This window comes from Petaurus breviceps, unplaced genomic scaffold (genome assembly GCF_028583685.1).
Source record: "Petaurus breviceps papuanus isolate PSGF00001 unplaced genomic scaffold, PetGlider_PUasm1.0 173, whole genome shotgun sequence".
Classification (NCBI taxonomy): Eukaryota; Metazoa; Chordata; class Mammalia; order Diprotodontia; family Petauridae; genus Petaurus; species Petaurus breviceps.
The window spans coordinates 14190766-14213532 of record NW_027185759.1 but is presented as its reverse complement, the minus strand read 5'-3'; the positions used below and the strand labels follow the sequence as shown (position 1 = coordinate 14213532).

General features: G+C 42.3%; 2 protein-coding genes across 4 annotated transcripts in view; one reads left to right on the top strand and one right to left on the bottom strand.

The window, feature by feature from the left end:
- DHX36 (DEAH-box helicase 36) overlaps positions 1-10095 on the top strand; it is a 52212-nt gene extending 42117 nt beyond the window's left edge. For all 3 annotated transcript variants that reach the window (XM_069083430.1, XM_069083431.1, XM_069083429.1), the window contains exons 16-25: positions 617-734; positions 1245-1343; positions 2023-2196; positions 2327-2413; positions 2986-3069; positions 4262-4361; positions 4443-4533; positions 6468-6588; positions 7397-7549; positions 7967-10095. In XM_069083430.1, coding sequence (XP_068939531.1) covers positions 617-734; positions 1245-1343; positions 2023-2196; positions 2327-2413; positions 2986-3069; positions 4262-4361; positions 4443-4533; positions 6468-6588; positions 7397-7549; positions 7967-8152 — 1213 coding nt within the window. In that variant the 3' untranslated portion in view covers positions 8153-10095. The remainder of the gene's footprint in view (positions 1-616; positions 735-1244; positions 1344-2022; positions 2197-2326; positions 2414-2985; positions 3070-4261; positions 4362-4442; positions 4534-6467; positions 6589-7396; positions 7550-7966) is intronic.
- A 9934-nt stretch (positions 10096-20029) lies between these two features.
- ARHGEF26 (Rho guanine nucleotide exchange factor 26) overlaps positions 20030-22767 on the bottom strand; it is a 137217-nt gene continuing 134479 nt past the window's right edge. The window contains exons 13-15 of the mRNA XM_069083427.1: positions 22172-22239; positions 21601-21705; positions 20030-20316 (exon numbers count right to left, since the gene is read on the bottom strand). Coding sequence (XP_068939528.1) covers positions 20174-20316; positions 21601-21705; positions 22172-22239 — 316 coding nt within the window. The 3' untranslated portion in view covers positions 20030-20173. The remainder of the gene's footprint in view (positions 20317-21600; positions 21706-22171; positions 22240-22767) is intronic.

The window sequence follows — 22767 nt, the reverse complement described above, 5'->3', positions numbered from 1 at the left end:
TGTGTGTGTGTGTGTGTGTGTGTGTGTGTGTGTGTGTGTGTGTGTGTACATGAATATGTCTATGTGGGTGTGCATGCTTTCTCTTTTTTCTTCTGTGAAATAGAAGGGTTTTGAGGGAGTAAACCAAATTGCTGATATACATGGTTCAATATTGGTATATTCTACACAGGTTAATTAAATATATCCACAGCTTTTAATGTGAATATGGGCTAAATAAAAAGCATTAGTTTTACACTCCCTATGTGTCAGGCATTGTGCTAAAGCCTCACGGCTCTTAGATGCTCATAGAGAAAGACAGCAGGAGGAGGGGTGGCCAGGGAATACTGATCTACCAGGGCTCGTGAGTGGACAAGGCCCAGCCCTTTATAGCAATGGTAGCAGCAAGATGTGGAAAGTGGAGGTTGGGCAGGGCCATTTGTGGTCATAAGAAGATAATGTGTTCAGGGGAATGACATCTGCTACATCCAAAGAGTTCTCACTACTTACTTTAAACATTTCTTTGGAACAGTTTTCTATCCGCATTTTCTACCTCAAATGTTTTAAATCAAGTAAACTTTATTTCCTATTGCTAAGAAACTATTGTTATATAACTTCCTTTTTCAAATCCACTTTTTAGAGTTCAACCAGGTCACTGCTACCATCTGTATAATGGTCTTCGAGCCAGCCTTCTGGATGATTATCAGTTACCAGAAATTTTGAGAACACCATTAGAAGAACTCTGTTTACAAATAAAGGTAATAATCTTACATAGAATGGTTGGTTTTCTTAAAGGGTAGTTATTTTTGTTCTGAAATATGAAGGAAGATATTAATTAGCCTTTTTCTAAATATATGAAACAAAAAGTACCACCGTATGCATGAATCTTAATGAAAATGTTTTCTTGTCACATCGTTGCAGGTTGGGGAAGCCAGTCATAAATGTTTCCCAAATCAATTTTAATAAAGAAAATCTTACATTTTTTCCTAAGTATCCATTACTCCATGTTTTCAGTACCCTTTCTGAGTACTTACACATCCTTGTACTTTATTCATTGTAAAGTATTTACTTTATTTAAAGGTGGATGGTAAAAAGTTTTTCATTCATTAGCCCATAACCCTTTCTTCATGAAGTAATGTGTTTCCACTTAATTTTCCAAGATATATAAGATCTCAAAAATGTGGTTTAATTTTAGCAGTTTCTTACACTTAATGATTAGTGTTTTACCTATTTTTAGTAAATATGTAATAATTCATTCTTTTCTCTAGATTTTAAGGCTGGGCGGAATTGCTTATTTCCTAAGCAGGTTAATGGACCCACCATCTCATGATGCTGTTTTACTGTCTATAAATCATCTCATGGAATTGGTAAGCTTGATGCTTAAATATCCTTTTCTTGCTTTAATTTCTCTCTTTTAATAGAAACATTTGATTCTTTTAGTAATCTTGACCTACATGTAAGTCCTTAGACAGCAATATGTAAAAACTGCTTAATTTTAGATTTTTCTTCTCCATCTCCCACATCTCATGTATGTATGAAAATTATAAACTTATCTTTATGATATTAAATTATTTTAATTGTGTGCAACAGTTTGTAACTTTCTGTATATGCGCACATTTTTCAAAATTTGAGATTCTTATATAAACCATCATTTTAAAGACAGATTTAAGAGTATAGAAAGTTCCAGAGCCTTATTGGGTCATGGAATAATTCTTCTACTGAGACAAGTCTCATAAATGAAACCCATCTAATTTACCTGGCCTCAGGTAATTCAGTTCACTCCTGGTGTGTGTGAGGTCCAGCCTCTAGGCCCTGGTGTGTGGGCTTGCTCTCACGTGATCGCAGTGAGCTTGGATTGCCCATCTAACATAGTGATTGGCCGCCCCGGAAAAGGAGCCCTTGGGATTAAGCTTGTTCAGCCCAGTGCCTCCATTGAGGAGTCATCTGATCACCTCCGGAAGTGTGTGTGTGTTTGGAGGCTGAATGGTTCGATGTATAAGGATTGCTTTGAAAGCTTTGTCTTTCTTCTTCTTCTTCTTTGTACAGAATGCTTTGGATAAGCAAGAAGAACTGACCCCTCTTGGAGTCCATTTAGCACGATTGCCAGTTGAGCCACATATTGGAAAAATGATTCTCTTTGGGGCCCTTTTCTGCTGTTTAGACCCAGTCCTCACGATTGCAGCTAGTCTCAGCTTCAAAGATCCCTTTGTTATTCCACTGGTAAGAGCTTCCATCTAAAATATGATCACCTTCCAGGATGGTCATTAAGGAGAACAGGGCTTTACAGCAGCCCTTTGGTGCACAGAGCTGTGTGAGTTCCATTTCCGTTTCTATCTTCCTGTGGTTTTAGGGCAAAGAAAAAGTAGCTGATGCCAGGAGAAAGGAATTGTCAAAGAACACAAAAAGTGACCACTTGACGGTTGTGAATGCTTTTGAGGTAAAATCCTGTGGAAAAACCTGTTGTGACTTTATGTTGCAGAGGAAAAGCCCTCTGTAATTAAGTTAACCAAAATCTAATTGTAAATAATGGCAGTGGCAGTGTGATTCAGGAGAAAGCGCTGAACTTGAAGCCCTGAGTTCAAATCCGAGCCCTGCCTCTTAATACCTGTTCACCTTGGGAAAGTAATTGAACCTCTGCAGTCCTTGGTTTATTTATTTGTAAAATCTGCAATTGAATTTGGTCCCTTTCATTTCTAAATAAGGCCTGTAACCCTGATATCTGATGAAAATTATACATCTTTTAGGAGACACCTTTCCCAATGTTGAAGGCCATAGTAACAACTCTAGTATTTGAAACTGGGTTCTGCCAATTACAATAAATTATTAAGTTTATACTTCTCTTGTTGATTGTAGAAGAGGGATTTTCCTTTGTGGAAGTATGGCCCACATTGAATAATCTCTGTTTGCTTTGTGGTCACATTGTTGGCCACAGTGACACCATAAACGTTGGTTGCTCTTTGAAATTACACAATCCCCTGACCCTGCCCCCTCTTTTTTTCTGTTTCCAAGGGATGGGAAGAGGCAAGGAGGCGTGGTTTCCGGTCTGAAAAGGACTATTGCTGGGAGTATTTTCTCTCCGCAAACACCCTTCAGGTATCTGCCTGTTTTGGCTCCTAGCCTTGAATGTGCATTAGCCTAGGAAGTATGTGCTTGTCTGAAGCCTAAGCTATTTAAAATGCAGCACGTAGGGGCACCATTTAATGGAGTCCTACAGGACCCCTTTTGTAGAATGAACAAGACCTTTCAAATGCCTGTCACTTCTTAATTTTATAAATTGATGGTTTAGTAAAGTAGGATTTTGTAAAGCACTTAAATCCTGCCATTAAACTTCAGAGTAGCAAGATTTTGATCATGTGCAGAGCACCCAACCTAGGGATGGCTGGGTTATAGCCTCACTGTGGGTTTCTAAGTTAGTTACTAAGAACTGAGAAATAATGTAATGCTTGGGTACTTAGGTGCCCGTGCAAGGCCGTAAATACTCCCAAGGTCTGTAACCAACCCATATTCCCCTGAATAAATCCCCTTAGACTCTGTGCCTTTACCCATGCCGCTCCCTGCCCAGAGTCTCACCTTCTCCCACACGGCTGCCCATTGACACTGTCCTTCAAGGCTCTGAAATTTTGCCTCTCTAAAGCCTCTTCAGAGTCTTCTCAGCGTGAAGGGAAGGGACCTCTCCCTCATCTGTACTTTATGTTCTTCGTTCACTTATGTGTGGCTTCTCTAGAGAGGGGCTTGATATGTATAATGTAGTATCCAAACCTGAGTTCTTTGAGGACAGTGTGTATCTGTCTCCTTGGGGCCCAGCATGTTAATAATCATATGGATCAATGAATTAATGCTAGTAAAGAATATGATAATAGAAGAGCCACCATCTATGGCAGTATTAGTATTTCTGTAGGAAATGGATAGCATTCCAACTCAATATGAAGGGACCCAGCGTCTCCCTTCTGTTCCCCAGTGCATTCCTGGAAATAAGAACCCTCAGCTTTAAGCCAAAGGTTGTAGCTTTTGTCACCCAGGAACAGGACTTGAGCAAGGCTGCTCCTTCTTTTGATGTGAATCAGACAGATGTGGGCTTCCAGAGCATCCCAAAAAACATAGTCTGTAATGTCAAGGAAGTAGGGAATAGAAATCTCAGCTAACCACAGCTGGGAAAGAAAAGATTTAGCACCTACTGTGTGCAGGCCCTATTTGAATCCCAGCCAGCACTGCCTTTAGTTGCTTACTCTTAAGTGTGCTTGAAAGTCACTCAGTTCCTTCCGTTTCTTGCTGTCACTTCTCACAGATGCTGCACAACATGAAGGGACAGTTTGCTGAGCATCTTCTTGCAGCTGGATTTGTAAGCAGCAAGAACCCCAAAGATCCCAAATCAAATATTAATTCAGGTAAGTCTGAAGACAAAGCCTAAATATCTATGTAATATTTTCATCTACATGCCATTTACCTGTATTGTTTATTTATTGCAGATAATGAAAAGATAATTAAAGCTGTTATCTGTGCCGGCTTATATCCCAAAGTTGCTAAAATCCGGCCAAGTTTTAGTAAAAAAAGGAAAATGTAAGTATTTTAAGATTATGACCTTTCAGTCCCTTTTTGCTTTCTCCTCCCCTGCTCCCCCCCCCCCCCAAAAAAAAAGATCTTCATTATGCCATGGGTAATTTATTTTAAAGTATTATTTAAAATGTGTGATACTGGACTCACTTTCTGCTAGTAAGTAATATTTTTTCTGGCTGTGTTTTACCTCTACTATCCAGTAAAATCACCCAGTACACAGAGAATGCAAGTTGTCTGTAACAAGCTGAAGAACATTGAAGTTATACTGCCTTCTAAAAACATTGTCATGTTGCTTAGAGTATCTGCTATTTGTTAACATTTTCCTTCTTTTGGTGTGGGGAATTCAGAATATGCCTATATTTGATGAACACGTCATCGACTTTATCAGAAGCACTTCGTAAGGACACAGCTCTGTACTAGGTGCTGAGAAAAAATGCAGAGTTTCCATTTTTCCATTTTAATTTTTTGTGGACAGACTGTCCATGTCCTAATTTTCTCATAGCATGTTTCAGGTTCTCATTTGGCAACTTTCTTGACTGTTTTCTTTTTCTTGCTGCTCATGGGTCCACTCAGGGGCTTTTTTGCCTTTTTTTTTTTGGAGGGCAATTGGGGTTAAGTGACTTGCCCAGGGTCACACGGCTAGTTTTTGTGTTAAGTGTCTGGGGCCGGATTTGAACTCAGGTCCTCCTGACTCCAAGGCTGGTGCTGTACTCACTGTGCTACCTAGCTGCCCTGGCCTTTTTTGGGAAGAAAAACAAAACAACAGAATGCCTCCACTCCTCACTCTGGAGAGCACAAGCTCGTGAGAGTGTGTATTAATGCCTGTTAGCAGCGTGTCATGGGTGGCTGGCAAGGCAGTGAGCACACACATGAGCCATAGTAGGGACATTCTGACTCCTGAATAAAGTGTGGAAGTTGATTTAGTTCAGCATAGCTCATGAATATGAATTGGAAAAAAAAATCTGCAGGTCAGTATGGGGGAAAGTGAATAGATACCAAAGGGAGAAAAAGAAAATGGCAGAATAGGGGGCAGCTAAGTGGTTCAGTGAGCAGAGCACCAACCCTGGAGTCAGGAGAATCTGAGTTCAAATCCAGCCTCAGACACTTACCACTAGCCGTGTGACCTTGGGCAAGTCATTTAATCCCAATTGGCCTGCCCTCCCCCCTCCGAAAAGCAAAAAAAAAGAAAATGATAGGACTTGATCAAGTTAGTTCAAAGTTTTTCCTATTCAGTAGTTGTGGACAGAGGCACATATTGAAGTTTTAAATTTCCTACAAATAATTAAAAGGACATTGGTAGTGAGTTTGGGGAGAATCTGTAAATCCATCTAAAATTAAGTACTTCCTATAAAAGTTGTGAGAGTTGACTATCTACTATATTATTGTTTAAGGGATTTATTCATTGCACTCTATTAGAAATTTGAACTGCAACAGTAATTTCTTGTCATAAACATTGAAGATGGAGGTTTATTCTTTTTCTGTTCTTATTGTTCAGGAGGAATAAAGCAGTCTTACTTTTGGTTTGAATTCACTCTTAGCTTTGTTGTTGTCTTAATAGGCATTTATTTTAAATGTCACTTAATCTCCCAGTAAATTAAGTGGACTCCAGTTAGCTGTGATTTGGATAATTGTGCCTGCGAGAGGAGAGGTCGCTAGCAGTTTGATTTAAAAGCTGCCAAGTGCTTTGGTGATTTCCAGGAAGTTCATCTCTTATACCCCAGTTACTCATATGGGTGGACAAAGCATTTAATGCCTATTCTGTGCTAGGTACACACCTTGCAATATGGATGTGGGAAATGCAGATACTGAAATGAAGGCTTTAAAACCTCTTTGGACTTCCCCTAAGTTGAACAGTAGGAAAGAGAAATTCCTTGAGAAAAGACCTTTGTGACAAGTTAGATCTAACTCCAAACTCTTCCCACCCCCTTTTATTTAAGGGTAAAAGTTTGCACCAAAACTGATGGAACAGTTAACATTCATCCCAAGTCTGTCAATGTTGAAGAGTCTGAGTTTCATTATAACTGGCTGATCTATCACCTGAAAATGAGAACGAGCAGTGTAAGTAACCTTGGAATGGTCCTAGGTCCGCCTGACCGCGGGCTGTCCTGTTTTATTTTTTTTTTTTGTTAGACCATCACTTAATTTAACATTTCCAACCAAATGTGACTTGAGATAAATAGCTGTTTTCTCCTTGGAAAACCTTTCTCAATCCTGTGGATGTTAGCCCTGGCCTGCTTTTCCCCTTTCAAATTAACCTCAGTAGTGATTTGGTTTCCAGAGCTGACCTTGTGCCAGAGGAGTCTTTACAGAAGCTGTAAAGGGCTCTAGCTGCAGAGTCTTGGAAAACTCCTTGTGGAGCCGCTGCTGCTTGTGATACTTGACCAGTGTGCATTTTAAATATCAGTTTGAACTGGTGACATTTTTAAAGACAGTGAAGACCCTCTTCACTGAGAAATACTGTAGATTTCCACCATGTGTTCCAGAAGTCAAATGAACAAGGAATACTGATTGGGAATTTAAATGCAAGGTGTATTTTTCATGTTCAGTGTTCATGGGATAAGGACTCCCCAAAGAAGTACAAACTCTGAATTTGGTTTTGTCAGACTGTTACATTCTTGACATCTGTGAGCAGGTTTGGTCATGAAACCATCACGTTAAACTATTCTCAACATGAGTTAGAACAGTGACTCTAACATTGATGGAAAACTGTTAGTCCAAATGCCTTTCAGTGAAACCTGAATCACTTCACTTCATTGCTGTCTGATTACTGTATCCATGAGAGAAAACCTCCAGTAGAGCTGACTTCGGTTTGTTTTTGTTTTTTTTTCTCAAAGAACAGTAAATTTACTTTCTGGTCTTCCTGCAGATATATTTGTATGACTGCACAGAGGTGTCTCCCTATTGCCTCTTATTCTTCGGAGGTGACATTTCTATCCAGAAGGATAAAGATCAGGATACCATTGCTGTGGATGAATGGATCGTCTTCCAGTCTCCCGCGAGAATTGCCCATCTTGTTAAGGTGACCGATTAATTTGTGATTATCTGCATAAGTTTTAGAATGAGTTTTTTTCATGAATAGTTGACAGTTGTGGTTTTGTTCTGTTTCATCCTAAATCACGCTAAATAATGTTGGTTGTATGTCATAAGAAGGAATGTCAGTGTTTGAGGGATTTATTATTTCTGCCCTAATTTCTTTTTTGAGTTGTTAATTAGATTCAAACTAAAGATAGAATTTGTGGCTTAGTAATAACTTCTTAATCATTAACAATTTTCCCCCTACAACTCGTGGAATACTTGATATTTTGGGATAATTTTTAGATACTCCTTTCCTAAGATGCTTTTAAAGAGTATTCTTTCGGAGGGAAATTACTTTTTGAATAAAAGTTTGAGAATGTCTCCTGCCACCTCAGTGACATTTATAATTTTTCAATCCTAGGAACTAAGAAAAGAACTTGATGCCCTTTTGCAAGAAAAGATTGAAAACCCTCATCCCGTGGATTGGAAAGAGACTCAGTCTAGAGACTGTGCTGTACTGTCCGCTATCCTAGACTTGATCAAAACTCAGGAAAATGGGACGCCCAGGAACTTTTCTCCCCGATTCCAGGATGCATACTACAGCTGACAGCTTTTCTGGGGCAGTCCAAAAGAGCATTTTCACCATCTTATCTCACTCTTAGTTTGATTTTTGACTAAGTGGTGACTCTTGGGGCCTGACTAATTCTCATGCATCCTGTATGTAGATCTTGGTGGTGACCTAGCGTGCATGACTCCTAATGTTAGCTGTAGCTTTTATAACTCTCTCACGGAATGCAGTACATTCTCTGATCACGTTGGCGTGTGTGTATTAGTCATGTCTCAACTCCGATGGCACTCTCCTTAAAGGAAGACAGAGAGATTATGTACTGCTGAAAAACGACATTTATATCCCCTTTTCTGCCCAGGCGCTAGGGCTCCTGTTAACCCTGAATATGTCTTGTGATCATAGAAGCAGTAGAGTTATAGTGGTTAGTCAGAAGCAGGGTCAGTGAACGTTTGAACAGTGCAGCCTCTTTTTTTACACAGCTTCCAAGGGAAGGAATTGAATTCCAGTGTACTAGCACAGTATTTAATAAAGTGTACAGTGGCATAAAGCAGATCTGGAGTGGGCCTTCCCTTAACTCAGTTTTCTCATTTCCTCCCTTCCTTTCTCCTCCTACCCAGAGAGTTAAAATATTCCAAGACTTTCACCTTCTTTGTACTTGGTTACTCTGTGGGATTCATTGAATCCTTTAGCCCTGGCTAGGGTTCTATGGGACTTAAATCTGAAATCCTGGGCAGGTCACCCACTACAGGAATTCAGTTTAAGGTAAGACACTTTAACAAAGAGAGTACTTGACTGAATAGTGAATATTGAAGGTTGTTCAAGAAATTTCATTTAAACTAAGAATTACAGTTAGAATAATTTCTTCTGACTTAGTTCTTTAAGATGTAAGTCACTAGTTTTATTCTGTTCTTATTCTCTCCTTGACCTTGGTAGAACAAAGCAAATCTATGCAGAGCTATCTTTCTTTGCCCTGTCCTAGGGAATTCATAGCAGACCCCCTTCCACAAGTGCCCATGTGTCTTCATTCCTTTGTTACTTGTTCTGAAAGGATTTGAGAGTCAATCCCATCCCCTCTTTTTTCATTTACAAATGAAGAAATTGAGTCTCAAAAGAGATGAACTGATCCAAGGCCATACAGCTGTAAAGATGGGGTGAGGATTCAAACCCTGATCTTCTGACCCAGAGTTCATCCTTCCATGCCTTCCCAACTAATGGAATTTAAAATGTAACTAGGATGGAAAACTGCAGTCGTATTAAGCATTAAAAAGCAGAAGAGCTAAACATTTATGTCTGTCTTTCAGGGACACCATTCCACTTTGCTCCATAACTGACTTCATATGTTATAAACAGGCTCCACCTTAAAATGAACAGGTATGAAGCTCTTAGCAGAGGCAGGACATGTAGGCTGACATTTTTAGATGGCCAGTGACCCTGCCAATCTCCTGTTCTATGTCATTCTCACATTGGGCCAGCAAGCCACACTGTAAGTCCGACAGGAAACAAGTCTTCCCCAGGCTGGAGAGGGGTAAAGACAGACCACAACTGGTGTACTCTGAGGAGTATACCCCAGGGACTCTGCTGGGTTATATATCTGACTCCAGTGAGGGCCAAATGCCATCAAATATCTACCTAGATCTGCATTTTACAACCATCTTGTCATAAGTGATATGCAGTGTAAACAGTAGAGAAGGACACGGGAGAAGAGTGCTTTTGTTAAACATTCATCCCTTGGGGGCCTGCGCAGTTGGAATAGTAGCTTGTGAAAATCTGGCCCCTTAATGGAGAGCCCTGTGCTGCCAAATGATTCATTTGTCTTTCTGAAATTTTATGTCAGTTTAAGTCAAAACATCTGCAGGGATTGACTCTGCTTGGCTCAGTTCTTATTAGTATGACCATTGATCCATAGGTTACTGCTGTAACTTGGTTATAATAAACCGATTATAAATTATTGGTTAATAAACTTGGTTTCTGTAAGAGGTTAATACCTTTTACACAGTGCCACTTCTTGGGAGTATTGCATGGAGTGCTGGCTGCCAACGTGGTAGGAAAAAGAGGGACAAGCAGGCACTTCGAGAGGACAGTGACTTTCTTGTAGGGGGCTTCAGCCTCTGGCAGGATCAACAGAAGGAATTTAAAAAGAACATCACTGAGTCCAGCCCCTGTGCTCTTACAGATTTGGGTCTGGAGAAGACAACACTGAGGGAAAGAGAGATAGAGATAGTCTTTCACAGACGTAGAAGAGGAGCCAGGTCTCTGTTCAGTCCTCCAGGCAGTTCTTGAAGCCATGGGCATAATTTAAAGAAGTATTTTAAGCAATACATTTTTCTGGTTTTTTTGTTTCCCTCTATCTCTCCCTATCCTCCCTCCCAAAGGCAGAAGCATCTTTTAATTTTAAGGAAGATTTCCTGCCAGTCATGGTGGCACATACCTATATATCCTTCAGCTTATGAAGTTGAGGCTGTTCTAAGTCAATCGGGTGTCCACATGAAGCTATTATCCTCATTTTACAGATAGGGAAGTATTAATAATAGCTAGTATTGGGGGGAGTAGAGCCAAGATGGCAGGGAAAAGGCAGTGAGAGACTCAGCCGAGCTCTCCCCAAAATTTCTCCAAACGCCTTTACTAATGCCATAAGACTTCCTGGAGCAGCAGAACCCACAAAAGGAAGGGGTGAAATGATTTTCCAACCAAAGACAGCTTAGAAGGTCAGAAGGAAATGTCGGGCATACCTGGGTGAGAGTGGAGCAGAGCCCAGGGTGGCCATGTCAGTGCTGGCCATGCCAGCACAGCCTGGCCCCAGCAGGAACAGGCCTTGGGAGTCACTTAGCAGCAGCAGCTCCTTCCAGACCTCTCCCATAAGGGGATCAAACAACAGGTCAGGAGATTATAGGGATGTCTTTGCTAGCAATGAGATCAGACTGTTGCTTTGCCTATATTTGTAGTCTTGGATGTCAGTCCCAAGGTGAGTAGGGACACTCGAACATTAGAGCTTGTGGTCTCAGTGGAGCAGGGTACCCTCCTCACAGTTTCAGGGCAGAAAAGAGTGCTTGTGGTCAACCACAGGCAAGGAGAGTGGTAAACATCTCTCCTTAGACCATCCCACCTTGGAAGAACTGAAAATTTACAGGTCCCTAGAAGTATCTCTGTAAACAAATGCACAAAACTGCTGAAACTTGGGACAGGGTATCCACCCTGGAAGCAAAGCCCTACTTTGGACAATTAAAAGTCAGGAAATAGGCTGGAGAAATGAGCAAACAACAGAAAAAACAATTCTGACCAGTTACTATGGTGACAAGGAAAATCAAACCGTAGAAGAAAATAAGATCAAAGCTCCTACATCCAAAGTCTAAGAAAAATATGCATTGGTCTCAGCATGGAAGAGCTCAAAAAGTATTTTGAAAATCAATAGGTGGAGGAAAATTTGGGAAGAGAAATGAGAGTGATGCAAGAAAATCATGAAGAATAAGGAGACAAAAAATACTGAAGAAAATAACACCTTAACAAACAGACTAGGCCAAATGGTAAAGGAGATACAAAAAGCCAATGAGAAGAATGCCTTAAGCAGAATTGACCAAATGGAAAAGGAGATCTGAAAGCTGATTAAAGAAAATAATTCTTAAAATCTAGAATGGAGGAAATAGAAGCTAACTTTATGAAGAACCAAAAAATATGAAAAAACAGACGATGTGAAATACCTCATTGGAAAAACAACTGATCTGGAAAATAGATCCAGGAGAGACAATTTAAAACTTAATTGGACTACCTGAAAACCATGATCAAAAAAATAGCCTAGACATCATCTTTCAAGAAATTATCAAGGAAAGCTGCCCTGATATTTTAGAACCAGAAGGTAAAATAGAAATTGAAAGTATCCAATAATCACCTAAAAGATCCCAAAATGAAAAGTCCCAGGAATATTATAGCCAAATTTCAGAGCTCTTTAGGTCAAGGAGAAAATATTGCAAGCATTCAAAAAGGAACAAAGTCTTGTGAAACTACAGGATAATACAAGATTTAGCAGTTTCTACATTAAGGGATTGGAGTACTTAGAATATGGTGTTCTGAAGGTCAAAGGAGTTAGAATTACAACCAAGAATCACCTGCCAAGAAAAACTGAGCATAATCTTTTAGGGAGAAAATGGACATTTAATGTAATAGAGAACTGTCAAGCATTCTTGAAAAGACTGGACCTGAATAGAAAATTTGAAAATTTCAAATACAAGACTCAAGCAAAAAAAAAAAAAAAGTAAACAGGAAAGGGAAATCATAGGGAACTGCTTACTCTCATAAGAATTTTCTAATTAGTAGGGCAATTAGAAGGAGTATACATAGAAGACACAAGTGTGAATTGCATAAGAAGGGATAATATCTAAAAAACAATAAGGGATGAGAGGGGAATGTATTGTGAGAAAGGGAGTAGAATGGAGTAAATTCTCTCTCATACCAGAGCCAAGAAAAAGTTTTTACAGTGAAGAAGAATTGGGAAGTGAAGGGGAGTGAGTGAACCTTACACTCATTTGGGTATGAAAATGTATCTTACCCTAGGGGAAGGTGGGAGGGGAAGGGCATAAAAAGGGGGTGAGAGAAGGGAGGGCAGATTTGGGGAAGGAGTAGTCAGAAAAGACGAGAAGGGGCAGGGTGAAAGAATAAATGGGGTGGGGGTGGGATGGAGGGAAATAAAATTAGCAATAGTAATTGTGAAAAAGATTTTGAAGCAAGTATTTTTGACAAAGGGAAGACCTCATTTCTCAAGCATAGAGGCAAATTTATTAAAAAAAAAAAAAGCCATTTCCCTGATTGATAAATGATTAAAAGATATGAAGTTTTCAGATCAAGTAATCAAAACTATAACCATGCAGGGGGAAAAAAATGCTGTAACTCATTAATGATCAGAAAAATGCAAATGAAAACAATTTTGAGATATTGCTTCTTGTTTCTTTGTGTGTGTGTGTGTTGGAGGACAATTGGGGTTAAGTAATTTGCCCAAGGTCACACGGCTAGTTTTTGAGTGTCAAGTGTCTGAGATCATATCCGAACTCAGGTCCTCCTTGCTCCAGGGCCAGCGCTCTACTCACTGCACCACCTAGCCACCCCTGATATTGCTTCTTACCTATTAGATTGACTAATAAGACAGAAAAGGACAATGACCAATGTTAGAGGGGATGTGGGAAAAATGAGACATCAATGTCTGTTGGTGGAGTTGTGAACTGATTTAACCATTCTGTAAGAGCAATTTGGAACTATGCCCAAAAGGCTATAAAACCATGTATACTCGTTGACAAAGCAATACCACTACTAGGTCTGTATCCCAAAAGATTAAAAAAAAAATAAAAGAAAAAGGACCTGTATGTACAAAAAAATATGTATACCAGCTCTTTTCTGTTAGCAAAGAATTGGAAATTTAGGGAATGCCCATCAATTGGAGAATGAACAAATTGTGGTGTGTGATTATGGTGGAATATTACTGTGCTGCAAGAAATGATGAGCAGGATGCTCTCAGAAAAACCTAAAAAGCTTTACATGAGCTGATGCAAAGTGAAATATGATGCTACAAAGTAACAGCAGTATTTTAAGATGATCCGTTGTGAAGGACTTGGCTATTCTCAGCAATACAATGACAACTGATGCACTTAGGATGACAAATACCATCCATTCCCAAAGAATTAATGTTGTCTGAATACAGATGGAAGTTTTCTTTCACAACATTGGTGGAATCCTAATTAAGCTACCCGGGCCCCAATATTGTAACTTCCTTATGGGCCTCACTGAACAGCAGGCATGTCCTGATTCGACCACAAAATCTGGCTCTAACTACACGACAGGTCCCCAGACTCAATCCCCTAGCTAGCCACTGCCCCCAGACCCAATGCACATGTTTGAAGAGCTGTGTTCTTGTACTCAACCATAATCACATTATCCATTTAGCCCAAGACAGGACCACAACACCTAACTATCCATCTTGACCACCGGACCACAATAGCTAGCCAATCGGAGGGCAGCGCAACCAGGATGTTTGATCATTGGACCATAGAAGGGATCTCTCCCCTATTACCTAATCTCTTACAAATCCCTCCTGCCTTTTTATTCATAACTTCTGTTGTGTAACCAGCATCATTACACTACAAATTTGCCTGTGTTGTCCTACTAAGTTGCTGGTTCCTCTTGGAACCTAGGCTGCTTCTGAGGAGTGTCAATCCTTAATAAATGCCCGTACTTGATTAGAGGTGGTGTGACTGAATTCTTTGGGATGGTACTGCCAAAATGCACCATGAAACCATAACATGACTAATACAGAAATGCTTTGCATGACTACAAATCCATAACCTGTATCAAATTGCTTGCCTTCTCAAGGTGGGAGGGGGAGAGAGGAAAGAAGGGAGGGAGAGAATCTGGAACTCAAATTTTAAAAAATGAAATGTTGAGAATTGTTTTTACATTTAACTGAGGAAAATAAAATGTTAATGCATTTTAAAGAAGAAAAAAAATAGCTACTACATATATAGTGTTTTAAGGTTTGCAAAGTCCTGTACCTGTTGACTTATTTGGTCTGCCCAGCAAATATGCCAGGCATTGTTCTTACCTCCACTTTCCAGATGAGAACACAGGTACATGAAGGAGAAGTGACTTACCCAGGGTTACACACAGCAGTCATTGTGGCAAGATCTGAATTGGTCTTCCTGCCTATACACTGGGCCACCCAGCTGCCTCATCCAGTTATTTGGGACAAGTTACCATTCAATGACAAAGCAGGGATCCAGATAAAATTGCATTAAATTAAGCTAGTCAGTTGTTTAAGGAAATGATACTAAAAGGGCCTAATAGTAATGCACATTTTTACTGTGTCTGTAGCCTCCAAGACTCCAAGACTGTCTGATGCATATTGAGAATGTGCTTGGTACAGTGGAAAGAACCCTGGTTCTTCAGTCCACAGATTCTGAGTTCAGATTCTGCCCCTGAGGCTTACAACCTGTGTAACCTTGGGAAAGGCTGAGTCATTATATCTGGACATACTCTTGAAGCGGGCACCCCTGGCAATTTGAGAGAGGCAAGTCTGGGGAAAACGAAAGGGATAGCACAACGCAAAGTAAATGTGTGAAACGTCTACACAGGCTACCACAGATCCTACAAGGGTTTACATAAGAATCCTAAGAGCTGCCCTGGCCCATTGTGGGCTGACACTGACTAATTACTGTCTGCCAACGAGTCCCTTGGGAATGATGGCCCCATTATTATTACATCAAATTAATATCAATAGCAGCCAACCAATGTACACAGGTGGTGGGGAGGGCATCTGTGAAAGGACCCTTAGTATCTGGGTTAATTCTAAGCATGCACACACAGTGAGGGCGTCTAGAAGCCCTACTTCAAATGCAGGGTGAGGGGACCACGGAATGGTCTGGAGCTGTGGGTGTTGGGGGGAGACAAGAATAAACAGAAACCAGGGTCCAAGGAAGTAGTGACCCGAGGAACAGAGGAGTGAGCTGACTCAGGGCAGAAGAGGTGGAATGGGGAAGAAATGAGGAAGACTGTGTGGGGAAGGAGGAGTAGGGAAGAGGATGGAGCCCAATAACCCTTCCACTTCTGGAGGGGTGGAGGAGAGAGACATTCCACATTAGGAAATGTGGAGGAAAGAAAAGCCAAAGGGCAATAAACTTCGCTTTTAAGAGAGAAGCCTGCCTACCCAAGGTTAACGATTCTGTTTTGTTCGCGTTTTGTATTTGAATTTGTTTTTAGGTGGATGCATGTTGTATCCCTTAGAACGTCAGCTCTGAGGACAGAGAGACTCTGGTTCCCACCTTCGTGCCCCACAGCCTAGTGGAGAGCCTGGGCCTTACTCGGTGCTCAGTAAAATCTTGCCTAATCCTGGGAGAAAGAGAGGGGAAACAAAGAGAATGTCTATCACTGAATCATAGATGGCAGATGACTCTCTCCCCCAACTGCTTTACGACCATACAGGGGCTAGAGCCCTGGACGGAGTCAGGAAGAACTGAATTCAAATTCGTCTTCAGACATTTACTAGCTATGTGACCCTGAGCAAGTCATTTGACCATTCTGCCTCAGTTTCTCATCTGTAAAATGGGGATGATAGCAATATCTCTCTGTCATGATTATTGAGAATAAAATGAGATCATATGTTCAAAATGTTTGGCAAACTGTATAGCATTACTAGGCAAGACACTTAACCACCCTGACTCAGTTTCCTCATCTGCAAAATGGGGATAAGGCGAATACCCTCTATTCCTCTAAACAGTCTGTAGTTAATGCTACCATCCGACTATTGGGATTTCGGCCAGTCCAGATCAGTCAAATTAGGTGAAGCAACAGAGCTAGAGGCAGGAACGGGACATCTAAAGATGTGAGGACCCGGGGAGAGAGTCCAGCAGAAGGGACTGAGGCTCAGACCCGCCGGGTGGGAGGGGGCACGTGGGGACCAGGACGGGATTGAACAGCAGGGGCACGAGGGGCGCCTGCGGACGCTTGGTCCTGGAGTCCCCCGCGACCCTGGAGACGGCGGATGGACCAGCTCTAGTCGCTGAGAAGCACCCTGTTTATGGGAGAAAGGCCGGTGGCTGGTCATCGTGGGCGCGGAAAGGCCCGCAGCGCGAGAGCGCAGCGGCGCGGATCCTGGAGGAGGCCAAGGCTTCCACTCCGGGTGACCGAGGGGCCCAGCGGGAGGCTTCTCCTAGCTCTTCCAGAGAGCGAAGCAGAGGAACGCGGGGGCCGAGGCAGCGCGGAAAGCGCAAGGTTGCCCCCGATGATGCTGCCATCTACCTAGAGCTTGGGCCGCCAGGCGGAGCCATGGTGCAGAGAGCCACGGGCCTGGAGGCAGCCAGCCTTAGGCATTTAGGAGCTGCATGACCCTGGGCAAGTCACTTAACCACTCTGCCTCACTTTCCTCACCTGTAAAATAGTACCCACCTCCCAGCATTGTGAGAATCAAATGAGATCCGTGAAGCGCCCAGAACAGCGCCTGGCACACAGGAGGCACCATATAAATGTTCATCATCACCATACTCCTCTGCCTCCAGCTGCTATGTGCCCGAGGCAGGATTCGAACTCCGGTCTTCGTGACGCCGCATCTGATGCTCAGACAATGCCAAGGTAACCTCACTGTCTCTAGTTACTTCTAAGTCAATCCTATGATGAAAAATCCCCCATAAACTACATGGGCAGTAGAATGGTTCCCTCCTCTGCTGCTGTATTGGCTCCCACTACTCAGCTCACATGATAGAGCGCTGAATTTGTAGCCAGGAAGTCTTGGATTCAAATCCTGCCTCAGACGCCACCCTCCACGCCGAAGAACAGTGACCAGCATTCCTGTGGTGCCTTGAGGTTTGCCAAGCACCTTACACTCGTTAGACCATTTTATCCTCACAACAATCATGGCAAGGAGATACTCATTACCTCCATTTTACAGATAAGAAAACTGAGATAGAGAGAGAGGTTAAGTGACTTGCCCAGGGTCACACAGCTAATCAGTGTCTCAGGGCAGATTTGAACTCAAGTCCAGTGTTCTATTTATGGTACCGACTGTTAGAGAAACTTCTGTACAGCTCAGTGACAAATCAGAGAATACACATTCCTAAATTTAACAAGGTTTGAAAAATGAAATGGCATAAAAAATAAAAACTGCCATACACATCCCAAATGAAACATTAATGCTACTCTTTTATATATTGTTACTTTTATTGTTACATGACGTTACTCTATTAAATACCTGCACATGCCAGGAACGAGAAAACAATTGATGTCATGATACCTCTCATCTAGTCTGTATCTCATGCAGTATTTTTTATATTTGTCCCCCCCCCATTGGAATGTAAGGTCTTGGAGGGTGGGGATGGTTATATATGTCTCCCTAGTTAGAGTGGAAGCTTTTGAGGGCAGGGACCATTTACTATTATACTTCTTGGTCTCCCTAGAGCTTAGCAGAGTGCCTAGCAAACAGGAGGTGCTTAATAGATGCTTGCTGATTGACTGAACATTGGGAAATCGCAAAGAACAAGCTTTGCCCCAAAGCAGAGAAGTGAAAATGCACTTCCCTGGCTCTTTGCAGATGTGGGGCTGTGGGCATGGGATTCAGAGAATGTCAGACTCTGATGAGCTCCCACCCCATCCATTTTTCAGCTCTTTGTTGTGAAGCATTTCTCCCTGGGATGGGGAAGGAGGGAGAGAATACATTAGGAATTGTAGATCATGTAAAAAACAAAAAAAATTCCATTAAAGACTTATTTTAAACAAAACAACCTGTTAGCTGATAAGCAAATAAGTAAAATGCTAGCTAAGAAAAGCATTGACCTATTATGGACTTCCATGACTGTTCAGGCAACTTCTGAATTAATTCCTAGAACCCCTAAGGCCATTTTCTAGGAACAACAGAATATTTGCCAAGATGACCCAGAACTACTAGAACCTGTTGCCAGCATGGTGAGAAGGCAGCTTTCTCCATAAGACACATGCCTGGCCTATGTCACAACTGGCTTCTCAGAAAACGCCAGGATGTCCTTACCCAGGGTCCCTCACTGGTGCCCGGAGGGGGGGGGGATGTAGGGAAAATAGGAACCCTCAGAGGATGGCCCAGAAACACACTCATGGAACAGGATGTATTGGAAGAAAGAAGCATTTCTAAATGGCGGCTGTTCCCTCAGCTTCCACGAGGCGTCTGGTAACCATTTTCCACAGTATTTTTTAAGTTGTTGGTGGCTGGCTCCACTCTCTCTGGGGTTGGCCTGTCCTCCATCTTAGGGCTGGAGCAGATATTACCTCCACTGCCTTCAGTTCGAGCCCCCACCAGCTACGTTCCCACCATGTGTCAGGTTCAGTTCCTTCTAACACGGAGCTAGCTGCTTTTACAAAGGGGATGTTTACTTGGAAGACAGAACAATGTACAAACATCATTTGCCTCCCCATTACCTTGGGGACACACTCTCCCCCACATCATCTCACTCTGGGCAGAATAGGCTCAACTCAACTCAGTTCCTGCTTAGTATTGATCCCACCAATAAATGAGATATTCAAAGAATGCTTAGCCCGTTGCCTAGAACATAGCAGGTGCTTAAACTAATGCCTTTTCCTTTCCTATTTCCTTCCCTTCAGGGGCAGTCAGTAGATAAGAGTCAGGAAAACCTGAGTATACATCTGGCCTGAAACACTTGCTAGCTGTATGCTCCTGGGTAAGTCACTTAACCTCTGTTTGCCTCAATTCCTCATCTGTAAAATGCAGATAATAGTACTTTTCTCCCAGGGTTGCTGTGAGAATCAAGTCAGATGACAATTGTAAAGTGCTTGGCACATAGTAGGTATGATGTTAATGTTGGTTCTTATTGTTCCCCACCAATTTCATCTTCAGAGCTATGGCCTCACTGCCAGATGAGTCTTTGCCTCAGTCACCAATGGACTGGAGCCCTGAAAGTCCCTGTTTGTTCCTTCAGGCACAGATGTCAGACCTGGATTCTGAAAGGACGGGATGAAGATGGAGACTCCATTCCCTTTAGTCTTCAGGGGTATCAGTGTCTGCTGGCTCAAACCTCAGCTCTGGACTTAGGACAATGGGCCAAGGCTAAAGTTGGCCAACAAACCTTTGTAAATATGAGCAGCCAATCAAAGAGCCTTCTCTTCATCTTGCGGACAGCTGACCAAGCCATTTCTGAAATGTCTACACATGTTCTGTTTTCTCTCAGACACTTCTCTTCATCATTCTGATTCTCCTAGAACCTGGGAAACCCAGTTAAGAAGCCAAGAACCAGGCTTCCCAGGTTCTCTATGTGGAGAGATACCTTCCTGGCTGCTCTGCCCATGCACCAGACCCCATCACCCCTAAATAAAACAGAAGGCTCAAACCCAAATCTCTGTTGTTTTGTAGTAGAAGCATTTGAGAGACAGGCTCTCTCATAAGACAACCCAGGAACCAGACAGTTTTGAAGAAAAGTGGCTTTTATTTTCATTTAATAAAATAGGCTGTGATAAAAAATATAATAAAATAATAAAACTAGTAAAACCAGCCAGCACACACACATTTAGTGCAAATCCTGCCATCCCCAAAGGGAGCAATCAGGGGAGCTAGACGTTGGTCTCAAGTCCAAGTAACCGGCCCATCCGCTCCACATTCTTGTCTATTGTTGCCCGGCAGGTTATCTCCTTGGCACACTCCATAGGAAACCAGCCCCTTTCACCATCCCGAAGCCGTTCACCTTCATACCAACCTGGAAGGAAAATCAACCAAGCTGCCACATGTTTGTGGAGGACCTACTCCTCTTCCTGAGTTCAAATCCAGCCTCAGACACTTACTGGCTGTGTGACCCTGGACAAGTCACTTCACTCTGTTTGCCTCAGTTTCCTCACCTGTAAAATGAACTGGAGGAGGAAATGGCAACCCCTCCAGTATCTTTGCCAAGAAAACCCCAAATGGGCTCATGGAGAGTCAGATAAGACTGAAAAGAACTCAGCACTGTGTGGTCAGCCCTGGACTGGGTGCTAGCTAGGGGGAATACAAGAAGGCACAGGAGTTGTTCCCTGCCTCAAATGAAATTAATTTGTGTTCTTCTTACTATCTATAATTTGGAATAGATTTTATGGTTAAAGTTAGCAGTTTTTCAGTGAAAAAATATTAGCTCTTATCCTTTGATTAGCTGTCTGTTAGGGAATGTTTTTTGTTGTCATATACTTGCATCCATTCTTGTCCATTTTGGATATTTGATTTGCTGATGATCAAAGATTTAGAGCTGAAAGGGACCTAGTCCAAATGCTTCATTTTACAGATAAGGAAACTGAGGCACAGAGGTTTAAATGGGCTGCTCATGGTCAGAGCTGGAGGGATAGCAGAGACAGGATGTGAACCCAAAGATCACATATCTGGAACGTGTGGGGATCCCATCCCCATTTGGTCCAACCCCTTGAGGCTCATAGAGATTAAGTGACTGGCCCAAGATCATGCAGAGTAAGTGGCAAAACCAGCCCTCGAGCCCAAGAACTAACCCCAAATCCAGCATGGCTTATACCCCATGGTCACTACACCATATGCTTTGCTGACTTTTCTAAATTTTTAGGAGAAAGGATGCAGTTCAGCAGATTCATTAGGAAATTTCTTCCTGGTACAAATCCAAGAGGAGTCTGTGGTCATTTAAAAAGTGCAGTACCCAGGTTCACACTCCTCGGAGGCATGCTTTCCTGGCTTTGGGGATTAACCAACATATTCACAAAACAATCCTATGATTCTGATTCTATTAGAACCAATCATCACTAGTCCCCAGAGGTGGGCAACTGGCTCTCAGAAGACTTGTAGTTAAGTACCTGCAGCAAGTGCCCCAAGGACACAAGGAAGAAACTGCTGGCCTGTATGGCTCTGGAAAAAAGACCTGCAGCTGCTAAGATGACCACCCATCCTGACAGTCTGGGACTTATTGAGAAGAAACTGAAAATGGAATTTTCTGGCCTCAAAGCTGCCTGTGCTCTGGGGAACAGCTGCATGACAGAGAACATGTACCCACCATCATTGACGTTCTGGTAAACCAAGACCACATCTGATACCTGCAGGGAAAGCTCATCTGGCTGCTTGGCAGTGAATGTGCGGATGATTTCCACTTGGGTCAGCACTAAGGAGAAGAGAGAATGCTCTGAGTGAACTTCGAGGGAGGGGAGACAGGAGTTCTTTTAAATGAAAAGAAGATCAATATGGTCTACAGCCACTCTCCCATTCTCTTTAAGTGGGGAGAGAGGAAAAAGTGCATAGGTAGGATGAAAAAGTCCTTCTAACTTTTGAGAAAGTTCCTGTTACCCCAGGCCAACCTCCTCCCTTTTTTCAGATGAGCAAAGCCAGACCAAGAGTCTTCTGAAACTGAGTGTCTAAGTGTGGCGAGGTTTGAACATACACCTGATGGGGAACAAACCAGCAACAACAAAGGCAAGAGATATGAGGTGCTCCTGCATGGATGGGATGCCTAGACAGACTAACATGTCTTGGGGATGGGAAGGAAGGACAGATGATGCTTCAGGTGCTACTCATGAGATGTCCACGAGGGGGCAGCACTTCCCAATTAGCCCCAAATCTCTTCCACTTACTGGTCCTGTCCAAACTCTGTCGGTCACTGCTCTGACCCAAGGCAGTTATCCAGCGGGCTCGTTCACTCCTAGGAATAAAAGAAGGAAATTAGCTTCTCAATCCCAGTAGAGCTCCCTCCGTTCTAGATGCCCAACTTGTTGCAGTGAAGAGGGCTTCATTTAGAGTCCTGGGACCGGAGTTCAAATTCTTGCCTCTCTGGCTTGGCATGCTGGGAAGAACGCAGAACCTGGAACCAGTACGACAAGAGTATGAATTCTGCCCTAGATACTTACTAGTTGTATTACCTTGGGCATGTCACTTAACCTCTATTCTTCATCTGTAACATGGGGATAATAAAATAACTTACTTCACAGAACTGTTGTGAAGATCAAATGAGATAACCTTCATAAACTATCAGACACAGTTTTCATAACCTGACCCCTTCCTACCTTCCCAGCCTTTGCCTACTTTTCTGCCTTCTGCATACTCTATAATTGAGGGACACCTGTCTCCTTATCATTGCCCTGACTTCTTGCCTTTGTATTGGCCAATATTGTCTGGAATTCTCCCCCTCCTCACCTCCACCTCTAAAAAGCTCATGCTTTCAGCCCTAATC